The following is a 26,249-nucleotide window of genomic DNA, read 5'->3' as shown; positions in this document are numbered from 1 at the left end:
ATATGCACATAAGACAGACAGACAGAGAGAGGGACCCACACGCGCGCACACACACACACACAAACATGCCTATAGGACCACTGATACAGAACAAGCAAATTAAATGTTAATAGAATTGTGTCAAATGATGAAATTATTCAAATGCGCACATTTTTCAAAATGACATATGAATACAGGCTGCCACTGCAGTTATGCATTTATTTCAGAACAAATACCACATGCTTCATATGCTTTGCATCTGTTTATATTAAAATGCAAATGTATTGCCATTTTCTCCAAGTCTACTGCGCAGTCAGTTCCTTGAAATAATGTGATTGCTTGCATATTGAATGAATCCATCTGGAACGGGTGGCACTTCCGTGTGTGCACTGGTATTATACAGGGACAACTTAACGAGAGCGAGACAAGGAGGAAGGAGATGCGCAAAATTAATCCAAATTACTGACGGAAAAAATAGCTGCTCTAATGCATTGTCGATGGATTCTTTGGTTTGTTCCCCTAATATAATTAAAGGCTAATAATGCCCTAGTGCAAAGTGCTCTCTGCAGTGCGGCTATGTCCTAAGTGGCTCAGCACAGCTCCCTTCATTACGGCTACGAATGGAAAAACAACGCCATAAATTCACGCTCATAGGATAGAGAACATCAACAGAATGCCATTTTGGTTGCCTCAGGATGTCCACGGGTTTGTTTTGTCTTTTATTACTGAATTTTTGTGCTACGCTATGTTAGCTAGTTACATCAAAATTGCGGAATGTGGGGCCCGGGATAAAGCAGTATTCAGAGTCAGGGGTGTAAAATCTTATCTGAAAAGGGCCGGTGTGGGTGTAGATTTTGGCCAGCACTAACTCACCTGATTCTACTTATCAAGGTCTGGTTTGAAGACCATGTTTAGTTAATTAGTTCAGGTGTATTACTGTTGGGTTAGAACAAAAACCTGCACTCACATCTGCCCTTGATGGACAAGTTTGGACACCGCTGTCCTAAAATATTTTAAAATGTGTACAAAAATGCTAGCAATATCCAGTGAGAGCTATGTATGGTGTCATTTGCCTGTACCACTGCAGCATTTTAACCAAGCGCTTAGACGCTAGGTCCTAGGTTGGAGGTCTTGCTATTTCTTCGCATGACAAACTTTTTAGCCATGTGAAGTGCTTGAAGGTCTGATTGTACAGCTGCTGTACATCAGAGTAGAAAGACAGAAGATTATCGCTGAGCTTTGAGGTTATGAGAGGGGGGGACATCTGCCACCCCTAATTCCAAATGCATTCCAGCCCTGTTTCTGAGATTGAAGAGTGACCAAGATCCTTGTGGGATTCATGGGAAGGATCCGGAAAGGCTGATAATACCAAGAACCACTCCTCTTCTGTGTGAAGCTGACATTGTCGGAAGTGGGGGCGGGGGGGGGGGGCGGTGGTTTTCCCATACTATGTGGGAAATTGTTTCCAGGGGTGTGTGAGTGGCTCTGATGTCTTGTTGTATAGATGAGTGGGATCAACCTCTCACGCAGTCTGCGTAGGTGGTATTATGGTGAGTGTCAAGTGGTTTACACCCCCCTCCTGGTCTTCCGTCTGGGAATTGGAAGGTGTTTGTGCCCTGAATATCATTGTATACATGTCTGTTATATACAACTCACCTTTTTTCATCCCATGGGTTTTTTTCCATACTGCTGGCCTACTTATCTTTATAAGAGTCCCGGAGAGCCGAAGAAAATAATCAGCGCAGTAATTCTTTCAAGGAACCTGACTTTTCATTTAATTTGCCCTGAAGCTTTGTCCTAAGTGTTTACTTTGTTGTTTAAAACTCCCTCGTTTCACCGTCATCGTCAAGGAATCAGACATATTCAAGTGTTTGTTTAGCAGACAACACACAATTCCACAGAGTGAATTTGGCCATGTCTCTGAATTTAGACTGTGTAATTGGGCCTGCCAGCCAAAATGGCTTCTTCTCTTAGTTTCTCACAAATCAAAACTGCATGGGGGGAGGCAAGGAAAGAATGGTCTGGGTTCAATCAACATTTGCCCCCAATTTTAACACAGAAAAGGTGTTAGTATTTTTCTCCTCGAATCCAGTTGCCAAATGGCTAGCACTTATGAAGAAAAACACAACATTTGCATTTAATTCTGAGTTAAAATGCTGACTTTGTCCAGGCCAATGACCTATAAGGGCAGTATTTTTTTACAGAGCCAGACCACGTGGCTGAGGGAATGGGAGTTTTTTTATTATTTATTATTACAGACCCCATGGGCCAGCACACTGAACGCAGTGAAACCACAAGGAGGTGATCAAAATGGTCTTACAGACCTGACGGGGATAAAAAGTGGCAGGCTGCACAAATTACTGCCGTGCACAGGGTCCCTCACCAAGAAGTGTAAATCATGGCATCCTGCACTACAAGAAGAAAGCAATTCGCAGTCCGGAGGGTCATGATATGTATTGATTTACAAAGCTACTGACACTTCATGAGCCCCAACAATTTTCCCACCGAATAGCAATGACCAGGGACCAGCTTATGTAATGGGAAACTCCCTCAAATTTCACCACATACCAAAAGGAATATCACTGGGGATGCAAGCTGGGAAGATCTATCCCTCTTCTGGGTAATACTCAATTTGCTTAATCCCCATTTTGAGGCCAGCCCTTTGCCATGTTACATTAAAAGTAATCTCTGGTCGCAGCGATTTGTGTGACACAAAAAGAACAGGAATTAGAAGACCTATACACAGCTTGAACTGATGGTTGATCTTCATCATAAGAACTTTATCCATTAATAAATGACGCATTTTTAATTGGCAAACGTTCTGCCATTTCCTGTGAATGCACGGCTGAGAAAAGATGACCGAATGTAACTTCTGTTATCGCAGGTCTACCACAGTAACAGCCTCCCTCATGTCAAGATAATCCTTCATACAGCTTCTGTGTTAGATGCTGAGCCAGTTATTGAGAATAGATCGTAGAATAAGCATTTCAAAGCAGTGGATAAATGGACTAAGTGACTTTGACTGATTGGAATAAGAGCAGTTTTTGCATGCGTATAGTATGACATATCTCTTTCGGGATAGGCTATGTGAAGGAATAATTCTGCCAATTGCTTCAGCTCATTTCTCCCTTCTCGGCTGAGTGATGGCCTGTAATGGCTCCTTGTGAGTAAAGCATCGTGAGAGAGTTATCTCTATGGCATCAGAGGCTTTGGTGAGAAAATGAGAAAATGAATTTTACAGTAGCCTGCTGAGCCCATCAAGGCTAGAGAGCTCTTAAAGAATAGGCCGGGTCCTGAAATGAGATTCTCAAGGTTTCTACTGCTCTTCTCAGAAATGTGATCCCACTGCGACCCACACAGCCATGCTGAATCCTGAGGCGCAGTACGTCACACAGGGAGGAAGGGTTCAAATCCACAGGGTGTTCCCACCTTGTTACTCAACAGTGCCTCCTCTGGTCAGTCGGAAGACTATGATCTGCCTTCACATTTGGTGCAGTACTGTGGGGCATTAACTGTGAAACCTCAGCTGGTGTAATTCAGAGGGCACTCTTCAAGGACCTAGGAGACAAGGACATAAAAAATAAGTATTTGGAATGAGTCCCAGATGTCAGTCATGTATTTTTGATCCCTTTGTTCTTCCATACAAGGAAAGGATGCACGGAAAGTAAGCAACAAGATAAAATAAGTGATTGGGATGCACCCTATGTTTCAATTGTCAAGATCTAGCTGAGTGTTCAGTCTTGAAACCACCTGGTTTTAAGTGTAATACTGTGTCAGTGTCATGTAACTCAAGTCAAAATTGAGATCCTGATGAAGATGGATTATCACTTAATCCATTGACCTCATTACTTTGATCAGCATAATATAGTCCAGGTAGTCGAGGAGCGCACACTCTGCAGCTGCACTCTGTTCCTGACATCATCACAGGACTGAATCTGTGAACAAGGCCAACATCCTGAAAAGACGGTTCCTCACCAAGACACGGCACACCCCTTTTCAGTCTGCTTTCACTTTGTGTTGCAATGACGGTACCAGCAAGCTACACTGCCAGTCTTTTGTCTTTTTTCTCAAAGCGTCTGTCTCCTGGAAAGAATGAAACATTATAGGCTACAGCCCTCTCCCTATCAGAAAATGGCCTTCATAAAATTGAAAGGCTTGGATATTTCCTCGTTCTTTATTCCATCTTTCACTCCGAGAAGAAAAGGTGACTCTCATTCATCCTCTCCCTGCCTGGCAAGGCCGGTTATAAATAGTTCAGTGAGAGAGTGGGTGGGCTGAGAGATGTGTGAGGAGAGGGTGTGGGGGTGAGGTGCCAGAGCACTGCCAGGCCTCTGCACTTCATCATTAGAGAAGTATTGATTGCCTGCTCACAGAGACCAAAAGGACAGTTCCTACTGTCTGTGCACACTGGTCCCATCACCTCAAAGGACACACACACGCACACACTCACTCTATCTCTCTCTCTCTCTCTCACACACACACACACACAAGCTGTCCTGCCTTGCCCTGTGGCACCGGAACAATTGGGTTTCACAGCAAAATATTGACTGCGTTTATTTACAGAGGCTTAGATGGAGCGCATGCTGAGGAGTCCTCCATCTCTCTGGCTCTTCACGCGTCTGCAGCAGGTGTTTTCTGAGTTCCCTCTGAGATCCGGCCATTGCAGCCGGTTTCAACTGCTTTGTGAGAACCAAGTGAAAAGCATTTCCAGCAGTCTTGCTGTCTCCAGCAGAGACACAAAATCCATCTTGCATCTGAATCTTTTTTTAAATATTTTTTTTGTTCTTTCACTGCCTTTTTGGGTTCTCAAACTTGCCTGTTTGCTCTCGGGTGATCTTTGGGTGGGAAGAACCATGCAATGGCCTGCTCACTTGATGAGGGCACACTGTCAACCCAAGAATAAAACAGCATCCCTGTGGGATGGATCTGCCCATCAATTAATTTACTAGAAAATATGTAAATGATAAGTGATGAAGATATGTCACTGGGAACCAGAACTTTGGCCTTTATGCTTTGCATAGCAGGGAGTAAAGGGCAGCAAACCAAAAGAAAAGCATAACCTGGTGATGTATTTGTTAATATATTATCTTTTTTATAGACCTTGATTATGGGGCCTGGTTCAGTTCATTCCTATCATGGTCCAGAGATCACAACTGTTGATGCAATCAACAAATATAAAGTTGTTGAAGTATTTAGCTCATACAGTACATGCAATAGGTTAATTTTGTTGATGTTACCATATCATTAAAATTGGAAATTGAAAATTGAAAAGCAGACAAGTACACGTGTGATGAAGACAAGCAGTTTAAACAGATCTAATAGCAGTAGAAACATTTTAAAGTCCCTGAGGGTGGTCTCCCACTGAAGTAAAATCAGCCAGTGTAAAATTAACTTGCACCAGCTCATGCCTATCAGAAAATCCTCAGCCCCCATAAGTCATCAGGGAAAAAGCTTAGGGTCTCCCTCCTGCCCTGCGATTAGTGGTCTGTGAGAAACATGACGAGACGCAGGCTGACTATAAATGCTCACATGCTACACAGCAATCAGAAGGCAAATATCTCCCTTGTGAGAACTGCAGCTGCTACATACTTCTGCGCATGTTTGAGCATATGTTTGGATGTGTGTGCGTGCGTGCGTGCGTGAGTGCGTATGGATGCTTAGGAAGGGCTCAGCAAACAATATTTAGTGGAGTAACCCCTTCTTCTTAAAAAAAATAAAAATAAAATTGGGTGGTTTTCCATGGTTGTATGTGTGTATTCTAGTGTGTGTACACATTTGTGTGTGTTTGCATGCATGTGTGTTTTGGTATTGACGGTGTTGTAGGTACCATGCATGTTACATTTGGGGCAGATCTGTATGATCTCATCGATGCCTAACAATAAGGGTTATCGGAAAAAAAACTATTGAAACGGGACCACAGTATGTCAACATGGAAAATATTTTCATTTTATTCTATCCTAATATGGCAGCACATAAAACTATATAGGTTGTAAAATTTGAGAGTATATTTTTTTGTGATGTTTTCTTTTTTGTAGTTGATTTTGAACTGTGAAGTGCCCATCACTTATACCGCTGAATCAAATCCTTCATTCCAAACACCCCCCACTGGGTCCATTTTGGAAGATCTTGACTGAAGTGGTTGGCATTCATTTCTGTCTCTGCCATCCCTCCCGCTGTTTTTATCCTAGTCTAGCATGCATGTTTTATCGTACTGCATTTAATACTAATGCCAAATAAATAAATACGTAAATATATAAATAAATAAATACATAAATAAAATGTTACTACCTTTTGATCAGAAAGCGAACAAGCATCATGAAAGCACTGTGGTCAGTTTAAATCTGTGACCTTTAGTTTCATCAGTGTCCCTCATCTGGGGACAAGGATACATTTATATGAAAGAGAACAGCCAATTTTGTACTTGGCAATTGGACAAATGTTTCCATCTAATTCCAGACTTCTGCAGTTAGATCTACTGGGAGGCGTAAATCCCACTTTCTCCTTTTTGGTGGACATTATTTAGCCTGGGGAAAGACACCAAAAACAGCTTGTCTGTGATAATGTCCCATCTTAAGATAAATACGCTCTGGCTTCACTATGATTGGTCCACCTTTGTTTCTGTGGGTTCTGTGAGTACACAAATCAGAAGAAGAATAAAATATATTTATCATACACACACACGTTTTCTTATGATAAGCAGTGCATGTCTTCTGACGTTTGTCTGTCCTGCCCTTGTGTGTCAAAGTACCCTTGCTTTCTCTCTAATGACGATTTCTTCATCTAACGTCTTTCACCACAAACAGAGAATCACAGTGTGTTTCACAGGCCCGAAAGCTTTCATATTTCTTCTGTGCATTCGAGGCACTGACACAGTTGGTGGTGTAATTTCATTTGCATCAAGTAAAAAGTCTAAATATTCTGCGGTACTTGTCCTGAGGGGTGGAGTGGTGGGGATCCTAGAACCATTAATTCTTGGCCCAGTCATTTCCATTTTATGGTCTAATGAGATTGATGGGTGCAGTGCTTTTCCCGGTGGAATGCAGAATGTAATTTCCCATGATCAGATAATAAGTAGTGATCAGTCATTGCCTAATTCGACCTCGCTCGCTTTAGTTGACATTCTTTATACTTTGAGATTGTTTAGCAAAGGCAGTGTTGCATGCAGGTCTCAATGTTTTTCCCATTAGTCTTTTGACATGCTCTATGTTCTTTAGAGCAATTTATTAACTATTGACCCCTTTAAACATTTTTGACCATGTTTTCATTGGAAGTTCCATTATTTGCTAAGAACATTATTGCAATGTTGAAGTAAATTTTGATGGTCAATGTTCATAAGATAGCAGGAAGTATTTTTCTACATTGAGTTTTTTTACCCTTTTTTAAATTTTTTCTTCACCTTTAGTACTACAGTTTCATCCTAATGGCTGAACAAAGTCATCGACATTGAAAATCAATCATCCTCCCTTTGTGCATGCACATACACATGCACATGTATTTGTGGGTGCATTTCCACATGCAATTCAGTGTTGAAAGCAGTCTTTTAAAAAAGTATTCTAAAAGGCTTCTTTGCCAACGGTGATATTTTTGGGAAGTATTAAATAAAATATGTTGGCAAAATTGCATTTTTGAAAGTAAAATCGGTATTCTTGCCATTTTCATCTCAATATTTTACAGCAGAGTGAAGGACTTCTTATTTCCTATTTGAAATTCAGGCCCATTTAACAGACAATATTCTTCCATAAACTTTTCATGAGAAGTTATGAAGACATTGTAATGTTATTGCAAAATATGCAAGTCCCTCGCTTGAGATGGCAGACTTTCCTGCTCCTCCAGACGCCACGCGGCGTTTAAATGAGGCGCGGGAGTTTCCCAAAGGTCGGCGCCCACTTGTCTGTACTCCACCTCTTCGCACTCTTCGCCTCTGTCTCACCGTTTCTGAGGGAGACTCCCGCGGAGGGTGCACTCGGAAAGTCGTTTCCTCGCGGGGCTTTTGTGCAAATCTGGCGGAGCGGCGCGTTCGTCGCGTTTCATAACGCAGCCGGCAAAAGCCTCCGCATGCTGTGGGATCAGTCTCGCATCATGAGTTCTTTATTTATTTATTTTGCCTTGGAAACCAGTCCCTGTGACTCCGCATCAGCTGTGACGTGGGACTCACCATCGATGGTGTGAAGTCACCAGAAGGGCAGAAGTGGGATGAGATGGGAGCCGCATTCTGCTGTGACATTTAGTTTAAGCAGATCCTGCTTCAATAGATCATCTCAGTCTGGCCAAATTAATGTGTGGAGGCAAGATTTTCTCACCAGGGGTTGTTAGCAATGTGGTTCGCAAGTACCCGGATTAAACGGACAGTTCGGTGGGCCAGGCCAGGTAGCTTCCTGCCCTGCGCAGAGAGCATACTGTAGCACTGCTCAGAATATGCTGCTCAGTGGGCATGCCCTGAAAGCAAATCGCCTTAGATCGTCACCCCTGGTGAGCTTCCGTTTGCTCTCTGCACAAGATTCATCTCTGCATCTCCACCAGTTTCTCACAAATTATAAATGAGTACCAAGAATGATATCTGCTGTCTGATATTATGGCCAGGAAGAAATTATTATTCCTCAGAAGCATAAATGTCAGCATGACCCCAGGCCCCATAGGCTCAGACAAAATGACAAAAAAAACGCACACAAAAAAAAAAAAACAACAGGGAGCTGAAGATAATAGGCTGTGCTGCTTTCACAGTAGAATCACAGACGGATGAAGATTCAAATGGCAGAACACCAGGGGATTTTTTTATACTTTTTGAGCCCATCAAGACCGACATCAAAAGTCCAGATGGGGGCGGGGGCGGGGGGGTTGGGGGGGGGAGGTGGTGGGGGAGGAGGAACATTGCCCAGTGATGGGATATGACATTTCTGGAGAGTGAGATTGAACAGAGTTCTTTAGGAATGCCGCACAAGACTCTGAATAGTGCCACAGATGCGGCACAGACAGAGAATGAGAAGTGGCCGTCGTAATAGATGCTTTTCTTCCTCCGCTGACGCTGTTCTCCTCGTTGGCAGGAAAGCGATGACTCCCATCACATTACAGGATACAGAGAAAGGGTAGCCAGGGAGCATAGCTGGGCTGCTTTTTCTGGTCTCCATTAAAAGCTCATTCATCATGTGTGTTCTGCCATCATATCTGCTGTAATGGAGGTGCACCGAGTTAGCATTCCGAAATTGATTCTCTCCGCCTAACGGCGAGCAATTGTTGTCTTTGTTAAACACTGGCAGGTTTCGTCCTTTCAGATAATTCTTCTGTGGCTTACCAGCATGATATTGCATTGCAGTCACCAGGCAGACACTCTTATCCAGAGCGTCAAACAGTAGTGCAGAACATCAGGGTTACTCTCAAAAATACGGTATTGGCAAGAAGGTACAGAGGTCCATTTATATTCAATAAGTGTAATGTATAAACAATTTGTAATATATCTTTACACAACTATACCCAAGAGATTAGCTGAAAGGAAATTTAATGAAAGAAAGACCAAGAATAATAACTTAGCATTATTTAATGCAACCTGCTGTTATAGTCATTGTAGTTCATTGGCTATTGGCTTTTAAGTTTTTTAAATATCAAAACCAGACATTCATCAAACTCAGTGAGCTACCTTTTCTCTGATAAACTAGCCATCATGCTAATAACTATTTTTCACACTATAATCAACACACTGTACCACAGAACACTTGAGCACAGATCAGTCAGAATTAAATCCTAACCTCAAAGCTGAGACTTGTACATCAAAGAGTACAATAACCCATCACGATGTTGACAGTTAGAGCTTCTTAGAGGCACAGTGATGTCAGATGTATTCTCTGCACGGCCTTCGCTTTTTAAAATTTGATTTTGAAAAATCTAAATCAAAAAGCAAAGTCAATATTTATTACATACTGAAATGATTGTGGATCCACTATTCCCCTGGATGGTACTGTTAACTGATTTGCAGATGCATAAGTGTGGATGTAATCTTCCTGATTTTTACTCATTTCAGAACTGGTGACTGTCAGTCAGAAATATGACTGTCCTGGAAGCCATAACTTTTTATAGGTAAACCTCAAATCTTAGAATGGAAGAAGCTGTTGGAGTTCTGAGGACAGGACATCGATATAAACATTACACCCTGCACTGATTCACACCGAAGGTCATGGGTTCAACTTATGCCACAAATGGCAGCTGTACCAGGCATGTCCATATGAGGGTTGTCCCTCTTCAGTCTCTATTCCAAACTGCCATAGATATCTGCATGTAAACAGTACATACAGTAAGACCTTGGCTAAAAGATGAAGGGTCCCACCTAATTTGCACATTAACTACATTTGCAAAGTAATCAGCACTGACCAAAACTACATGCCAGAGCAAAATGGCATGATGACAGAGACTGACCAAATGCAGAATAACACAATGTTAGTCAATGACCAAACTGGATTCCATTTGTGCTGGCATGATGGCACATGGATAGTGTACTGCAGAAATGTGGAGAGGCTACATTGCAGTTCTACATAGCCAATGAACAAACTCCATGCCCCATATATTGCACCTTATTTTTCATAGAATTCTGTTCTTATGGTTCAAAACTGTATTAGTCATAGGCATCCTGAGGACCAGGAGGCCACAGATTACTCACTGTCGTCTGTGATTGGTGTGCCTTTTCTCAAATCAGCATTCTCTCTCCTGTTGTACACTGTAGAACGTATTCACTTGAGGTGTAAGTAGCATAACTAAAAACCTAAAAGGCACAATTGGAAATTCTAAAATTACCAGCCCTCACAAACATCAAGACTACAAACAAAAGCACCATCATTATTGCACCGTAAACATTAGGGCCCAATATGTTCATTCTGGATGACTGTAAAATGCCCAAGGAATGTAAATTAGACACTTGACTACAAATTCAAAGAATGTCTGCTCTTTCATTGTGTAATTAATAATCTTTATCCTTTGATGTTTTTTAAAGGTCAAGCCACTACATCAGAAAATTAGTGCCTGATGTTTAATGAACACCAATAAATTATTACACTTATTACGTGTCTTTTTAATCTCTATATAAATGCCAGTAACCTTGGAGACCTTGGTTGAATCACAAGTTAGGTCTACCATCTTAACCATCTTGCATTAATGTCAATGCCTTCAAATAAGTGAAAGTATTTGCTGTAGTAGTATTCATATTTGTTTAAACTGTTCTGCTCAACAGAGGGAGTTGTTCATAAAAACATGCAAATGCATTAAATAATTATTTTCAATCATTAAGAGAAGTTGTTTTTATTGTGGGGAAAGCTAATATAATTATGTGATAACTGACTAGCACTTTAGACATACGAGTATACAGTCAAGTCCATATTTTTGGCACACGTGATGAAAATGAGGAAAAATAAAAAATGCAGATAATGAGTTATACTTTAGGTACAAACATATGGAAAAACCATATACTTTTATTCTAATACAATTCTTACATTAAAAACTAATTTTCTTGAGTAATACTATTTTATCTCAAAAACATGAGTCAAAATTACTACCACCCCCAAAAGATTCTTTAAAATAAAATCTGTTCAATTTAAATCTGTAATAATTTTTCTTATTTAAGACAATCTCTTTCTCAAGTATTGTGGCCTTCCAGGTAACATGTAAAATGCCTTGGTCACCTATCACCATAGGTAAAGCCAAATAACAGTCTAATCAAATGAGAATCAGACAAGATGGTTGTCCTACACACATCCGGTAATGTGTAACAAAAAAAACATAAATGGTTAAAAATACCACTAAGCAGTATTAAGGCGATAATCAATAATAATATACATAATGTTTCAAACATCTGGAACAGTTGCAAACTTGCCAGGAAGAACTGGAAAGCACATGTTGTCCCCACACACAGGGAAGAAGGTAGTGAGGGAGGCAAAGAAGGACCCAAGGATCACAGCATAAGAACCAAGGCGTTTGGGTGCCTTGTGAGGTCACCAAGTCTCAAAAGCAACCATAAAACGCCACCTCTGTATCAAAGAACTGTTTTGGAAGGGTTGCCGCTTCATCATTTTTCTCCAATTTGGCATGACAAGATGAGCTTGTATTATAGTGCACACAACATTACATAAAGACAATAAAGACGCCACTTAAGAACAGATTACATAGAATAGACAGTAAACCAATAAAATATTTGTATGTTGATCAAGGGAATATTAACACTTTTGAAACAAGTTCTTTGAATTTTTTTTTTTTTTAGTGTTTACAGTTTTTGATGGCTTGCAAGGAACAACTGTAAGAGAAATCATAAGGGGTTTTAAGAGGAAGTATGGAAAGATGAAAGAAAGAAACACGTCTGTTACTTTAGGTAGGCACGGATCTGTTGCTTTCTGAAATGAACAAATGATCGAATTGTTACGGCTCTGTGTCTCTTTAAGAGAAATCAACCGCTGCTTTTCATGCCGCTAAGCCACCCCCTACCTACCTGCGTTTCAAGCAAGGCTTGCTTGAAAAGACGCGTTTACATTCACGAAGCTCAAAACATTCATTCTACGATCCCCTGTCAGCCGTGTTACACGAGCCCCTGTCTGCCGATACGACTGTGTGAACACGCACTCAACAGTACCCGGACACATTTTTTGGGGGAAACATCTTGTGAAAGGTAAGTTACAGCTGACACTCTATATCAAATCCCCAGTGTTTGGGGGGGATGCGCGGCGATGTTTGTTTTTATTATTATTTGCTTGCAACCAGTAATAATTAGTTTTATGTCATAGGCAGCCCACAGGCTAAACGTCTGCAATTACAGTACGTAGCTATATTAACTAAACAAAAAGCTTGATGTTTGGTATGAAGGGTGCAACGTAGAAACAAGAAAAATTGTTTCTCCTCAATCTTATACTTCAAAGCTGTTTCAGATACAGTTCTGATGTTTCGAGTCTGTCGCAAAGATAGCAGGTGCTTATGAGATTATATTAACTTCAAATCTATAAAAAAATAATATTTCTGAACAGATTACAGGCATATGATCAGAAAATAATGCGATTGACAGTTTTCCATCGGATCCCCTGGCTTCTCTGATTCTTGTAGGGTTTATATATTTAGCATGGTTTGTTTGATAAACTTATCGAACACCTTGTTTTCAAGCTGTACAGTATAATAACTTTTTTTTTTTTAACAATCTGTCTGAAAAGTAATACAGTTACATATACAACCTGTGGCTCTGTTTAATTGGAAATGCGGCACTGTAAGCTAATAATGTTAATCGATCTCGATTGCACAATGAAAAAGATTAAAGTCAGTATGAAATATTAATCCAGCGGTACATCAGCTAGTGATGGGATAATGGCACTTCTAATTGTATCTGATGTTTGTATTCGCGTTTGACTTGACGGTTGTTTTAATCTGCTGTGGTGGCACTTTATTTGACAATAAATTAGAGCAACTGTTTTGCTGTTAAAAATTAACCAACAATTAATAATTATTTATTAAAATACTCAGAAAGAATGGTGGTTGTGATTTTTACAGCATACATCATATATATCCATTATTAACGCACGATAACTACTGATTTAATGAAAAGGTTCCAAGCTTTTGCAAAGCTATATCACCCCTTACCCCCACAGCGCATGGTCAATGCCTTTCCTTGATGAGGTTAAACCGTCGAAAATGATCATTTAAAATGAAAAAAGTGAGAGATATTGTTTAACATTTTGAAGGAACACTGTTTATGAATCACAGACGACATGTCCATCAAAAAAATTGTCACAACATTTTAGCAGGATACAGAGGTACTGTTGCTATGGTTATTGTACTGTGGGAAATTTTAAAGGATGGACCCATGGTAAAGCAGATGTGTTCCCAGGGACATGTTTGTCCATGGTAGGCAGAATGCCATTAACTAAAATTGGCAATAAGCACTGCACAAGAGCGCCAAGGAGAAAAATACAGAGGCACATTATTAAGATACTGTATAGCAAGCAACTATAGTAATAAATACATTTCTCATTGATTTTCTGTCCATCCTTTTTTTAAAAAGTGTGGTTGGCACTGCTGCTCATTCTACCTCATAATAACTCCACAATTCTCATAAAAATGAGAATTCTTGATTCTGTCAACAGGTCAGGGTTGTGATGGATTTCTTATTTCAGGGCTTTAGCTGTTTCTATAAAAGAGTAGACCTCTGACAGGCAGAAAGAAACAGAGATCCTGATCAATAGCAGGCCATACAGTGTGCAGTATAAGATAGCAAGGGGAAAAGTTATTTTTCACAGGAAGACCATTAATCCACCGAAGACAGGACACTCCATTTAAGCAGTTTTCCCTGGGAGCCATGCAGTGGGCCTGTAGAGAGATGTATAGGTTGTTCACATTGTGCTATTGACCATTTGTTATAATTGCTACCAGCCTTATATGCCCTAAAAGAATCTATATACTTAGCACATCGGGGGAAATCGATAAAAAAAAGAAAACACATTGTGGTTGTCCGGCACTTTCACACCAAATTCAAGGATATGAAGAATTGTCACTTTAATTTTTCACACTAAATGAAAATAATAGGTGCCTGTTGACCAGAAAACTCTAGATAATACTGCATTGTGGGAGCGAAGAACAAAGTTTTATTGCGTTTCAGTTTCCACTTGAACTCGACACACTGTCCTTGAAATTTAGCTGGAGATGATTACAGAGCGTGTGAAGGATTTGATTAAAAAACAGGTTTTCAGTATTAGATAACCAGGAAAGACTATCTATCTCTTTTCACTGCCTGAAGTGTACCAGTACGTATTTTCTCATTCACACTTCCGAAATGTTACATTTTTTTAAACGAATCATCAGGTACATTATGCTGGTAATAAGAGAGTCAAATGTCATGCTTGCTCAGTTGCTTATACGTGGATGGAATGTGTCTGAAATTTAGCTTGGAAGATCTGAGAATGAACGGGGAAAACTCTACAATATTTGTAAGACTGTATGTACCAAAAAGGACTACAGGCCTTTTTCCAGTCTGCTACTGGACCTTGATGATTAAGTATAAACCAAACTGACCCTGGACTTTTTTCTTTATAACTAAAAAAAAAAGTAATTTGGGGCACCTGTGTTCATGTGCAAACCCCTCTGCCAATTCAGGAGAGTGTAGACCTCCGCGGGTCCCCTCCGAAGCATGTGGTTTCACCAGCTGCTTTCCCGTCACATCACTGACTACAGCCAAGCTCGCATAGAGTGGAGTCGGACCTATCAGATTTGGCTATGAAATGTAGCCCACTGGCGCTTGATGGACCAGCAGGGGTAGCTAGAGAGCGATGAAACACGGAACCAGCTGAACCTTCCCATGCCCTGGGCGATGCGGTGGCCGTTCGCATGTCGTCCTATGGAGCTTCTGGCCACAGTTGGCACTGGCAGGGAACGGTCTGGATGCGATCTGAGGCAGTGGCTCCAAATGAGCCACCTGGCTGCTGACTCTGGACTTATGTGGATAGTATGTAACAGCTGTCTACATTTCAGTCTGTTCAGTGCTGGATATGGTAGATGTCAAAGTGTTGCCTCACTAAAATATGAATGCCTGAGGCTTTTTGCTCAAAAATTCATATGCATACCGAACGCTGGCAGGTAGAAGCAGAGTGCATGAGAGTGAAGGTGTCACAGTTTTATATGATTGTAGAGTCATCGGTAGCAGTAGGTTACACAAGTTGAAGAAATCTTTGGGTGTTTGAATTCCATAGTGTAAGACTCAGACTAGACTCTGGAAACTCAGTCAGACTAAGACAAGGAAGTTTATTTCATGGAGTCCCTCAAAGGAGGACTAAAGTACCACCATTTGAACAGTGTATTTTATATGTTATGTGATTATTTTGCACTCCACCATGTATTATGGTTTTGTTTTTGTATACAGGGTAGCTTACATTTAGTGTAGTGCTGTATTGATTGATGATGCAGTTGTGCTTGTTAGTCTGGGAGTATTTTTATCCCGATTTGACACCGTTTCTCACATAACTGTTGTATGTACTTAACATCTGCAAAATTAATGTAATATAGTATGTAATTTTTAAGTGTGTCCGTACAATTTTTGACATAATTCTGCACACATATTTAATATTCTAATTCTGAAGAGATTTTTTTTTACATTTTTATGGCTTGTTGTTTTTTATACAGTTGACTGGCAAAAACAAAAAAATGAACCAGTCCTTGGGGCAGTGTCTCTCAAGCTGGACTCGAATCCTGACCCTACTAGTGTTGGCTGTGGCCAGAAGTCCTGTGGGCTGATGTGCAATTGGTCTCCGCTCCTCCCAGGGAAGGTTTTCAGTTTCTATGGTTATCCCTGCCTCCCCTCGCTCATCAGGTGTTTATAATCTCCCTGGCCCCAAAAGCATAGAGCTCCTAACACCAATGCCTGATGGCACTAGCACTGCGAGGGGAGAAACATGCAAGCCAGCACTTTCAGAAATTGATGGCGGACATTGCAGCAATGGAATGGGTCTACAAAATAGGCATCTGGCATTCCAGAATGGGACAGCAATAAAAACAGAGGTTTCAAGGGTTTGGAAAAACATCAGGGTTAATCAGAGAAGCTTCCTGCCCTCGGGTCCTGTTCACTAAGCCCACAGTAGTACCATTCTTTGTGATGCGATGAAGCCGACATACCAGTCGACTCCCTGGTGGTTTCATTGTCTTAGACTGACTACTCCCTGTTCCATCAGGGTACGCATATTTTGTAGATGTTTTACAGTACACGCAAAGGGCTCAAAGGAATTGTCACACGTTCATGTGGAAGTGGACAAGGCATCTGTTTTTGCATTCCCACAATGCTACCAACAGCTTCTGAAGGCATCCAGCTTTTATCATCAAATGTATGCGGTGATTACATCCTTCTCTCGAAGGGTCAAGGTCCTTTTCCATCAGAATACAAACTACATGCAGTGAGTTGTGTTAACCACTTTTGGTCCGAAGATTGAAGTGTCTTTGACACCACAAACCACAGCAGTCCCACAAAGTAGATTCCAATTGATCTGGTGCTTATGACCCTGGGAATGAGCTCTGAAGTCACTTGGCAGTCTCTTCCAGACTTCGCGAAGACCAGGGTTTACATTTCCATTGGAAAGTTGTTTGCTTTTATTTTCATAGCTCACAGAAAAAGAGAGTATGCTAAATTCTCAAAATAAAGGATAAATCGACAGGGTCTGTGATGTAATAGGTTTGCAATCTATGCACTAAACCTTTAAAGAATACCTTGTGGAGGTTCATTTATTGCATCTCAGATGCAAAACCATTCTTGAATGGCCTTGCCCCACACCTTGATTTTAATTTAACTTGGTTTTCATTTAATTTGTCCCATAATGCTTTACAGGGGCAATAAGGAATAATGTGTACCAATAATCAGAATGTAAGCCAATGGGTATTGATGTAATATGTCCTTTATCTAAAACTCTCATTATGCAGTTAAAGCATTTAGTGCAATTGCATCTTGGGATGTATAATTTACAGGCATGCTTGTGTATTGCAGATACACAAGCATTGGAAATCAAAGATGGTAATGGGTTATGTCTAGCCTTCCAAACAGGGAAACATTGTGATCATTCAGTCCCTCTACCTAATACCTCTCCACATGAAAAAGCATGGGTGGATGTCTGAGAATCAACATTCATGAATTAATGTGTAGAATTCAGATAAATATTAGCTTTTTTATAGAATGTTATACATAATATTGCCCAGAAGTTCCATGCAAATGATAATTTAATAAACAATTTTAATTTGCTCTATTTATCAAAATGGTGTATTTCAGTGTCATCTAGTGTTCTGTTCTTTAACATTGTCACCTTCTTTAACATCCTGCTATTCTGCATCACAAGCAATGTAAAACTGTTGTCGTATTTCCCATTAGAGGTCTATGTGCCGGATATTATCTCTTCACATTTAAGGTGTACAAATTCAGCTTGCTGCTTTCAAAATTGAAATCTAAAAAAGACAAAGCCGTCTATTTTAATCAGCTACAGCAACCAGCCAGCCTCCTGCTGGGAGACCGATTCTTAAAAGAATGTGTGGACTCAACGCTAATGAGAAAATACAAGATCTTTATGTTATCAGGTTTCATAATGGTCTGACATAGACTCCAACAATAAATCATAAAACTAATGAAGCAACACTAGTGAAAGAGAAGAAATGTTTTCCAGGTGAAAGATTTTAAGACGGCCTCATACCGTATATTGTCTTCATTTTTTTTCTATGGTCGTTTTCGTCCATTAAATGAAAATTTCAAATGGTTTAATCAATATCTGTCTCCTACAGACCTTGAATCAGTCAGCTAATACACATATGTTGCTCTTTTAGAGGCGCTTAGTGCATTGTGTTTTATGTTTGTTTTTCTTCCATAATTATGGTAGACAGCTGTAGCTCCATCCAAACGGGGGGAAAAAAGATTTTTACCTGCAAAGCAATGAAAAGGCTATTTTCACTATTGTTGAATCTGTTGCTCTCAATTTGAATAAATCTCTGGTTGCTCAAGACTAGGATGAATAGTTGGTACAGTTTCAGCAAGGTTTAATTGCAGCTGTAGGTCATTCCACATACATTTTAAAAGGGAAAAAAGTCCTTTTAAGAGAAATGGTTTGGATAATGGTTTGGCTTTATCAGCTCTACATGGAGAGAAATAAGGACAGACGTCAATATATTTTCTAACCAAAACAAATGCAGTGAGAAATATGACATTTAAAAAAAAGTTTTTTATTAGCTGAATTTCAAAAAGGAAATGCTGCTGTCGAAAGTAGAATAATATGTCATCTTTTGGTGATTCTACAGCTTGAGAGATGTGTCCATCAGTAAAATAGGCATGCTGTATGCACACAAAAAAGAAACAAAAAAATACTTCATCGCTTTATAATGCATCCTGTTAAACAAGACTACCCTTGGTCAATACTTTGCATTTGCATTTCCAATTACTTCAGTATATTTTGAGGGATGGTTGGTTATTTTTCAACTGCCAGGAATGTCGAAATGAGGAAGGGTTTTTAGTGATAGGTAGCACTAATACAGTGTAGAAATACAGACAGCTACATGTGCACACACACACATGCAGAGAGAGAGAATGTGTGTATATATATATATATATATATATATATATATATATATACACATATATGAGACAGATAGAGAATGTGTCTGTGCACATGTGTGAGTCTGTAAGGGGAATCATTACTACATGTGGGCCCATGAAAAATGTGGGCCTCTTTCTCTATTACAGTAGTTGGTTTTTTATTAGTGCAGCTACAGACATTTTCTCACAGAATACAGATTGCAAATGTTATACCTGTTGGCCTTTCTGTCTATCTGACATCTGATATCTGAGAATTGCATTGTGGGGCTAATAACAGCAATTTTATGGGGGAAATGGAATAGAAAAATCTTGTATGTCACATTTTTACATCTTGTCTTAAATTGCCTTATGTTTCTAGCATGGATATTTAGAGGCTGACCCCATTTTAGTTCCAACTTCATGCAATATATTCATGCATATACTTCATAGATTGACCCCTCAGCGAATCATTTTCAGTCTTTCCCTATGATTAATCATAAAATAATAAAGTGGCACAGTACTGCTGTTATACAGCTGCACTATACTGTGGTCATATGATATCATAAAAAATATGTATTGTCTTTACTTATTGTGGTCAGCCCACAGGTACACAGCGTGTTGTACCACAGGTATTGCATAAGTGTTGCATCTGTTCTTGGAAACAAATCTGCCCAAATCACTCAACAGCCAAGATCTCATTTCAGCAAAATGCATTAGTTTTCAAAGACAAGATGACATGCATTAGACTTTGACAAGTATGACTGATAATGCCTTTTAAAAGTCAGGCGCTAAAAGCAGAGGAAGAAGCAATGTAGATTAACCATTGTTTAAATGAAGAAGCTCATTCACACCACAGAGGAAATTATTTTTAATACTCAGGGAGGACAGAAAACAAGCAAAGCTTGAGGGAGAATATCGACTGCTTTTCCTGTGACATTTCAGATAATCTATAGTAGAGTGAATGATGGCTTAAGAGTGACAAAGAGGCTTGACTCACCTGAAAGAGGCATAGCCAATAGCTCTATAAATCATGAAATGCTGCACTGTTCATAAATTCTTTCATATTTTGGCCATGATTTGTTGTTCAAAAGTAGAGCAGCATTCCACCAAATATTTCAGGTCTTTAAATTATAAATTGCCCAACAGGCTCATTTTGTTCTCCACTATCTGTGCTCAATTTTCATTTCTCCTTTGAGAAATATGGCTGATGATGGCTTAGTTATGCTTGAAGGAAGGCTGTTTTCATGCCTACCCTCACATTCATTGCTGTTTTATTCAGTTTTGCAATGCAAAGCATGCAATGTAGCAAGATAAATGATTAATCTCGAGATGATACAGAGTCCTGCGACATAAGCCTTCTCTGTCCCCTAGTAAGCAGACATGCTTATAAAACGCAGGACTGCGATTTGTAATTGAACAGTATATATTTACAGTACATATCGCTCTGTCTTATTACAGTGTAGGGCGGTTTACAGAAGTGTGCTCCTTATCAGACCCCCAAAGGAGAACAGACTGTGTACTGTGCTGACTGGGAGTCAGCAGGGTGTGCTTAGTTGCAGAACATCCTACTGGATCAGCATTATGTAAAACTTGGGTTCTCCAAAATACGGTGTGATCAGGTCAAGCCGATGTCATGGGAAACAAGTTGGTGTCTTTGGTGGTGGGGTGCTGACTAAAGATCTTGATACCTATGGGTCAACGCCCAGCCAGATACAAAGGTTAACCCAGTGTGATATGCTTACAGAGATGGCAAAGGCTGAATCATTAATGAACTATTTTTTATGTTTGTGTCTTCAATTGATGACTTGGTGTTTTGTTTTGATCTTTGAGTACATACTCAGGATATCTGCACATCTGTAGTCTGTAGTCACTCGCCAATGCACTAGTGCAGTAGCAAAATACACAATTGTATCTACGCAGCCTACACACGCCAGAGACACATCCGCATCTAATACGATAGATAGCGATATGTATGAAGCCACACTACTGGTGGATCACTTGCAGTCTCCTTCTATGCACAGCAGTTAGCACAGAGGAAAGGTTAAAATGCTATTTTGGAGTCAGAAAATATTAAATGAATCTCGTTGCAGTAGCATCGGGTAAGACTACACGTATTTCCTTCGCCACTCAGATACTTCCGCTGTTTGGTGTGTCGGAGGGGTTTCCTACTACAGTGGCAAAGAAGATAGCAGTGCTGTCTTTTATATGGCATTTTTAGAGCCACCACCACCTTTTTCTATTGGGTCATATGGTCCATTTTTGTTGATTCTGTAATACATGTAACTAATTTGATTTAAGACCCGAAAGTATGCATAATTATTCCTTAATTCTGTTAAATCTGTTAATAATTAAAGTGAGTTCCTGACTCACTGTCATTATTAATTGATCCCATTGCATATAAATGAGTTAACAGATACATCCTTCTCTGAGTCAGCTGTGTGTTCAGTATCTTTTGGCAAAATGATACTGCACATTAGTGGTGGCTGAGGGGAGTCATCAATAAGCACTTTGAGGTCATGAAAGGCATTACACGAATGCAAGCCATTATTATTTAATATTATTCAAGTGTGCTTTCTTTGAAAATGTGATGGAATGCTTGTGATAATATATTTGTATTAAGTTTTTTAGCTTTGCAGTGTGTTCTCAATCTCGCTCTGTCTACCATTTCATTGGATTTAATCATGATTTATAATCCCAATGGCTTTAACATTTTATATCTTCCCATCAATGCTGCTTTGTTGACATAATATCAGTAATATAGTATCAGTTTTATTAATTTCTGCTTTTATCGGTTTCTGTGAATGACTGTGTCTAAATTGACTTGGCATACTTTTCTATGACAATGTGTCCAATCACTGTCCAGATGTATATACCATACAAATGATAAAAGTACTAAAAAATCTGAAAATTATTTGGGATCATTAAAGAAATTTTATGTAATATGATGTCTTTGTTATTACTAGGATTGTTTTATATCACTTCTTTTTATCCCTATAGCATTTAAAAGGTGAATTCACTCAAGGTTATGCTATCAAGTTCTAATAATATAAAATTAATTATTTAACGAACAATTCATCACTACATCTGCAGAAAGAGGCATTTGTTCAGTAATTTCAGCAAAAATCACATACTGTTAGTTTCTCGGCTATTTCTTAACTTTCTGATGGAAGAATCATTTGAGATATTTAAGACACACAGTCCTTGAGAAAAGTTGAAAGATTACTTTATAGATTTTCCCTTTGGGGAATTATTTAAAAATAGGGCCTAAGAATAGATGGAAATTGAGCAGATAGGAGCGATCTTCAAGAGATTGGTAGTGCATTTTGAAAGGTAGGTAAAGAGGGAAAGCAATCATGGGCTCAGGATCATTTGGAACTGTATTCCAATGAGGAGTAAATTGTAATTCTTGTCATGTCTTGTCACATTAATTGATTGACAGATTCACATTTCCTTTGTCACATGTAAATTAAGTCCGTCAAATGTCTCACTTTTCTATAATTTTCTATAATCCATGGATGGTTTGCATTTTTCCTCATTGTAGCCTAATCTTTTCTTGTTTTTCATTTTTTATAGGAAGAAAAACCTGAAATCTTCAGTCTGTGCACCGAAGGAACAATGAGACTTTCTGCTTAGTACGTCTAACAAAGAAGAAAAAAACACTTTCCAAGACAACTGTGTTCACTACATTCAGAGACAAGTCAGCGACCTTCTGACATCAGTCTGGCATCATGGATGCATCCTACGTGAACAACAGCAGCAGTGCTTTGTCGGGCGAGATGCCGTGGGCGGGTCTAGACGTGTGTCCAACCTCCGTGAGTGGCACCACCTTCCTGATCATCGCCTACAGCGCTGTGATTGCCGTGGGCCTCATCGGCAACACCTGCCTGGTCTTCGTCATCTCGCGACAGAAGGAGATGAGGAACGTCACCAACATCTTCATCGCCAACCTCTCCTGTTCCGACATCCTCATGGGCATCGTGTGCCTGCCCGTCACCATCATCTACACCCTTATGGACCGATGGATCCTGGGCGAGGCTCTGTGCAAGGTCACGCCCTTCGTCCAGTGCATGTCCGTTACCGTGTCCATCTTCTCCCTGGTGCTCATCGCCCTGGAGCGCCACCAGCTCATTCTCCACCCAACAGGCTGGAAGCCCATGGTGGGACACTCCTACCTGGCGGTGGCTGTCATTTGGGTGGTGGCCTGCTTCATCTCCCTGCCCTTCCTCTCCTTCCAAGTGCTCACCAATGCCCCCTACCAAAACCTCAGCATTCCTTTCAACCCCTTCACCGACCATTTAATCTGCATGGAGGGGTGGCCCTCCAATGAAAACCGACTAGCCTACACCACCTCCCTCCTGGTCTTCCAGTACTGCCTGCCCGTCATCCTCATCGTCCTCTGCTACCTGCGCATCTTCCTGCGACTGCGCCGGCGGAGGGACATGGTGGACCGGGCACGAGAGGCCAGAAGGAGAGCCAAGGGCTCCCAGAGGGTCAACACCATGCTAGTCTCCATCGTGGTGGTCTTTACCCTCTGCTGGCTACCGCTGTACGTCTTCAACACGGTGTTCGACTGGAACCACGAGGCCATCTCCACCTGCCAGCACGACGTCATCTTCTCCTCCTGCCACCTCACGGCCATGGCCTCCACCTGCGTCAACCCCATTATCTACGGCTTCCTCAACAGCAACTTCCAGAAGGAGCTGAAGGCCACCCTGCAGCGCTGCCGCTGCTGGGGGGCGCCAGAGAGCTATGAAAGCTTCCCTCTCTCCGTTGTCAGCACCGAGGTCACCAAGGTGTCATCACTGAGCAATGGGTCTTTCAGTGTCAACACCTAATTAAGAGAGAGAGAAATAGAGAGAGAGAAAGAGAAAGAGCGAGAGAGAAAAGTGGTAACGTTATGGCAATGCGGCACCATCATGCACTGAACAGCTTTGTGCTGTGACACTTATTAGGCGCTGATATGGTGTCATCTTGATGCATCCACCGCTCACCAATGTTGATTCAGAGACCAACCAATGAAGAGACTGGCCTTCATAAAATAAAAGCAGCGTCGCCAAAAGGCACAGCACAACCACAGCTGTCACGTGCTCATCCGCAGATTAGACCACACCCACCCTGCAGGGCTTTCTGGGTGCTGAATTCTACTTGGCTGTGCGCTCTTAGTCTTTGCTATTTCCCCAATCAGTGGCCATCTTCCGTAGCTCATTTGAAGAAAATCTAGGCTGGTAGCTGAGGACTGTTGTGATACATTGTTTCTTTGGGGAATTCTTGATCACGTTGATGAGCCTCTCAGTTCAGTCGAAACTAACTGACTTTGTAACTACTGTGTGCAAGGAAGAAGGTTGGACAATTGATTTGTTGCGCCACCCCTTTGATGGATTAACTGCCTCTGGAAATTGTCTCCGTTACATTACATCATGATCCATGAGATATTGCTGTTTCATTTCTTGTGTTTGGCCCTGGTGAAATGCTTGATTTATTGACAAACATCTTCACTCACTGTTGATTTGTATAGCACTGCTGTACGCGAGAAATGCTTGTATAATATGTGTGATGCATTCAATAAAAGAAATTTAAAAAACACGCTGGTACTTTCAAGGTGAACAGACTACATCTGTATTATTAATCTCAAAGTTTTGTTATTTGATATGATTCCATTACAGACCATCTTTCTTATTATTTTTATCAGCAACATTGTACTAATGACCCTTAGATATTAACAATCAAATTATGTTAACAATAACCAGAGAATGTGCCATTTTGCAGTGTTACATGTATATGTTATCTCCAATGTGCCACTTTGTATTGAAAATATTTTTAATATGCATGTCTTTTAGGTTTGCCGTCTGGTACAGAATATGGAATTGTAATTCCAATGAGAGCCTTGCTTTTCTCTCAAACAGCCAAAGATAATGGTATAATTCTTGTACACCTTAGAAAATGGCACTTTAGCCAAAGACCCATTATTTCTAATACTTGAAGGTCATTTAAAATTTTCCATAACACAGAGAGAAAATATAGACTCTGAAATGATATATTTCTTTCATCTTCAACCGTGTCTGAAAATAACCATTATCATTACCAGTAGTTAATTGTTCAATCATTCCTGCCATCAAGCTGCAAATCTGACTTCACACCTGAATTATGATAATATTTATTATAATTATACCCATTGTCAAGGTTGCCAGCCATTTTTTTTAAAGCATTTACAAATATCCAAAATTCTGAAGAGAGTTTTTTTAAAGAGATGTCAGCTTTTTCCAAACACTGCTGGATGTTTATTATATATTTTGCGCTTAGAATTTGCTTCAAGGCATGTTTTTAGTTCTGCGCTTCCCAGAAATCACATTACATGGAGGCTTGTCACTTTTTTCTTTTGTACGGTCGAGAGAAGTACGGATGAATTTAACAAACCGGAAGGGATCTCACCTGGCACAGATAAAAAAAGACGTTGAAAACAAATCCAAAGGAGCCGACTGAGGTGATTACACAGTATAAATACATCAGAGAAGCTTATGGCCCTGTCTTCTCCCAGAGGCCTTATTGACTGTTCATCCCGTTGATTGAAATATGCATGCAAGTCAAATGCCTTTTGGTTTTACCTCTTGGCCCGGTGGCATATAGACTGGAGGAGAATGAATACCATCCTTATTTTTACGTATATGAACATGTTCAGTGTGCACATACAGTATAGCCGCACGGTCACTCAGTTTAATTTTGGTTTAGTTATCATCCACTTTAATTTCTATATCATACTCTTTGTATGGTTCTTATTTGTGTTTTTCTTCCTTGTTGAAACAGTTATGAGTCAATGTCATTTATTTTAACTCTGAAGCTAAAGACACTTTGACATAGATTCTAGCGATAATTTGTGAACTTATGACTTGTGAATGCAATGGTCAGCAAGTGTCTGCACTCCAGTAACTTGCCTTAATTTCCATTATGAATCAATTATGAAATGTCACCAAGTGGTTAAGAGTAAATGTATGCAATTGTTTGTGTGTGCATCTATGTGTGTGTGTGTGTGTGAGAGAGAGCAAGAGAGAGAGAGAGAGGGAGAGAGAGAGAAACCGTGTATGTGTGTGTTTTATTACTATTAACATGAAATTTTTTTGCTTTTGTTTTGTCCTTTGTTGAGAGTCACTGTGTTGTGATGCATTTCAAATTCTGTGGAGATGTGTGCTGTTGCTTGTGTCCTGTATGTTGTCTTATTTACTGCCATCGCTTATTT

The 26,249-nt window shown here is 40.2% G+C and overlaps 1 protein-coding gene across 2 annotated transcripts in view; it reads left to right on the top strand.

Moving 5' to 3' along the window:
• The window catches only part of npy8br (neuropeptide Y receptor Y8b), a 34,352-nt gene extending 9,751 nt beyond the window's left edge, over window positions 1-24,601 (top strand). Inside the window, exons 1-2 of one of the 2 annotated variants that reach the window (XM_064347399.1) lie at window positions 12,469-12,616; window positions 22,592-24,601. In XM_064347399.1, coding sequence (XP_064203469.1) covers window positions 22,747-23,853 — 1,107 coding nt within the window. In that variant the 5' untranslated portion in view covers window positions 12,469-12,616; window positions 22,592-22,746 and the 3' untranslated portion in view covers window positions 23,854-24,601. Of the gene's footprint in view, window positions 1-12,468; window positions 12,617-22,591 lie in introns of those variants that run through there. The other variant, XM_064347398.1, reaches the window with a different exon arrangement.
• The last annotated feature ends 1,648 nt before the right edge of the window (window positions 24,602-26,249 follow it).

The sequence above is a fragment of the Anguilla rostrata genome, chromosome 8 (genome assembly GCF_018555375.3).
Source record: "Anguilla rostrata isolate EN2019 chromosome 8, ASM1855537v3, whole genome shotgun sequence".
NCBI lineage: Eukaryota > Metazoa > Chordata > Actinopteri > Anguilliformes > Anguillidae > Anguilla > Anguilla rostrata.
This window is presented reverse-complemented; position numbering and strand designations above follow the sequence as displayed.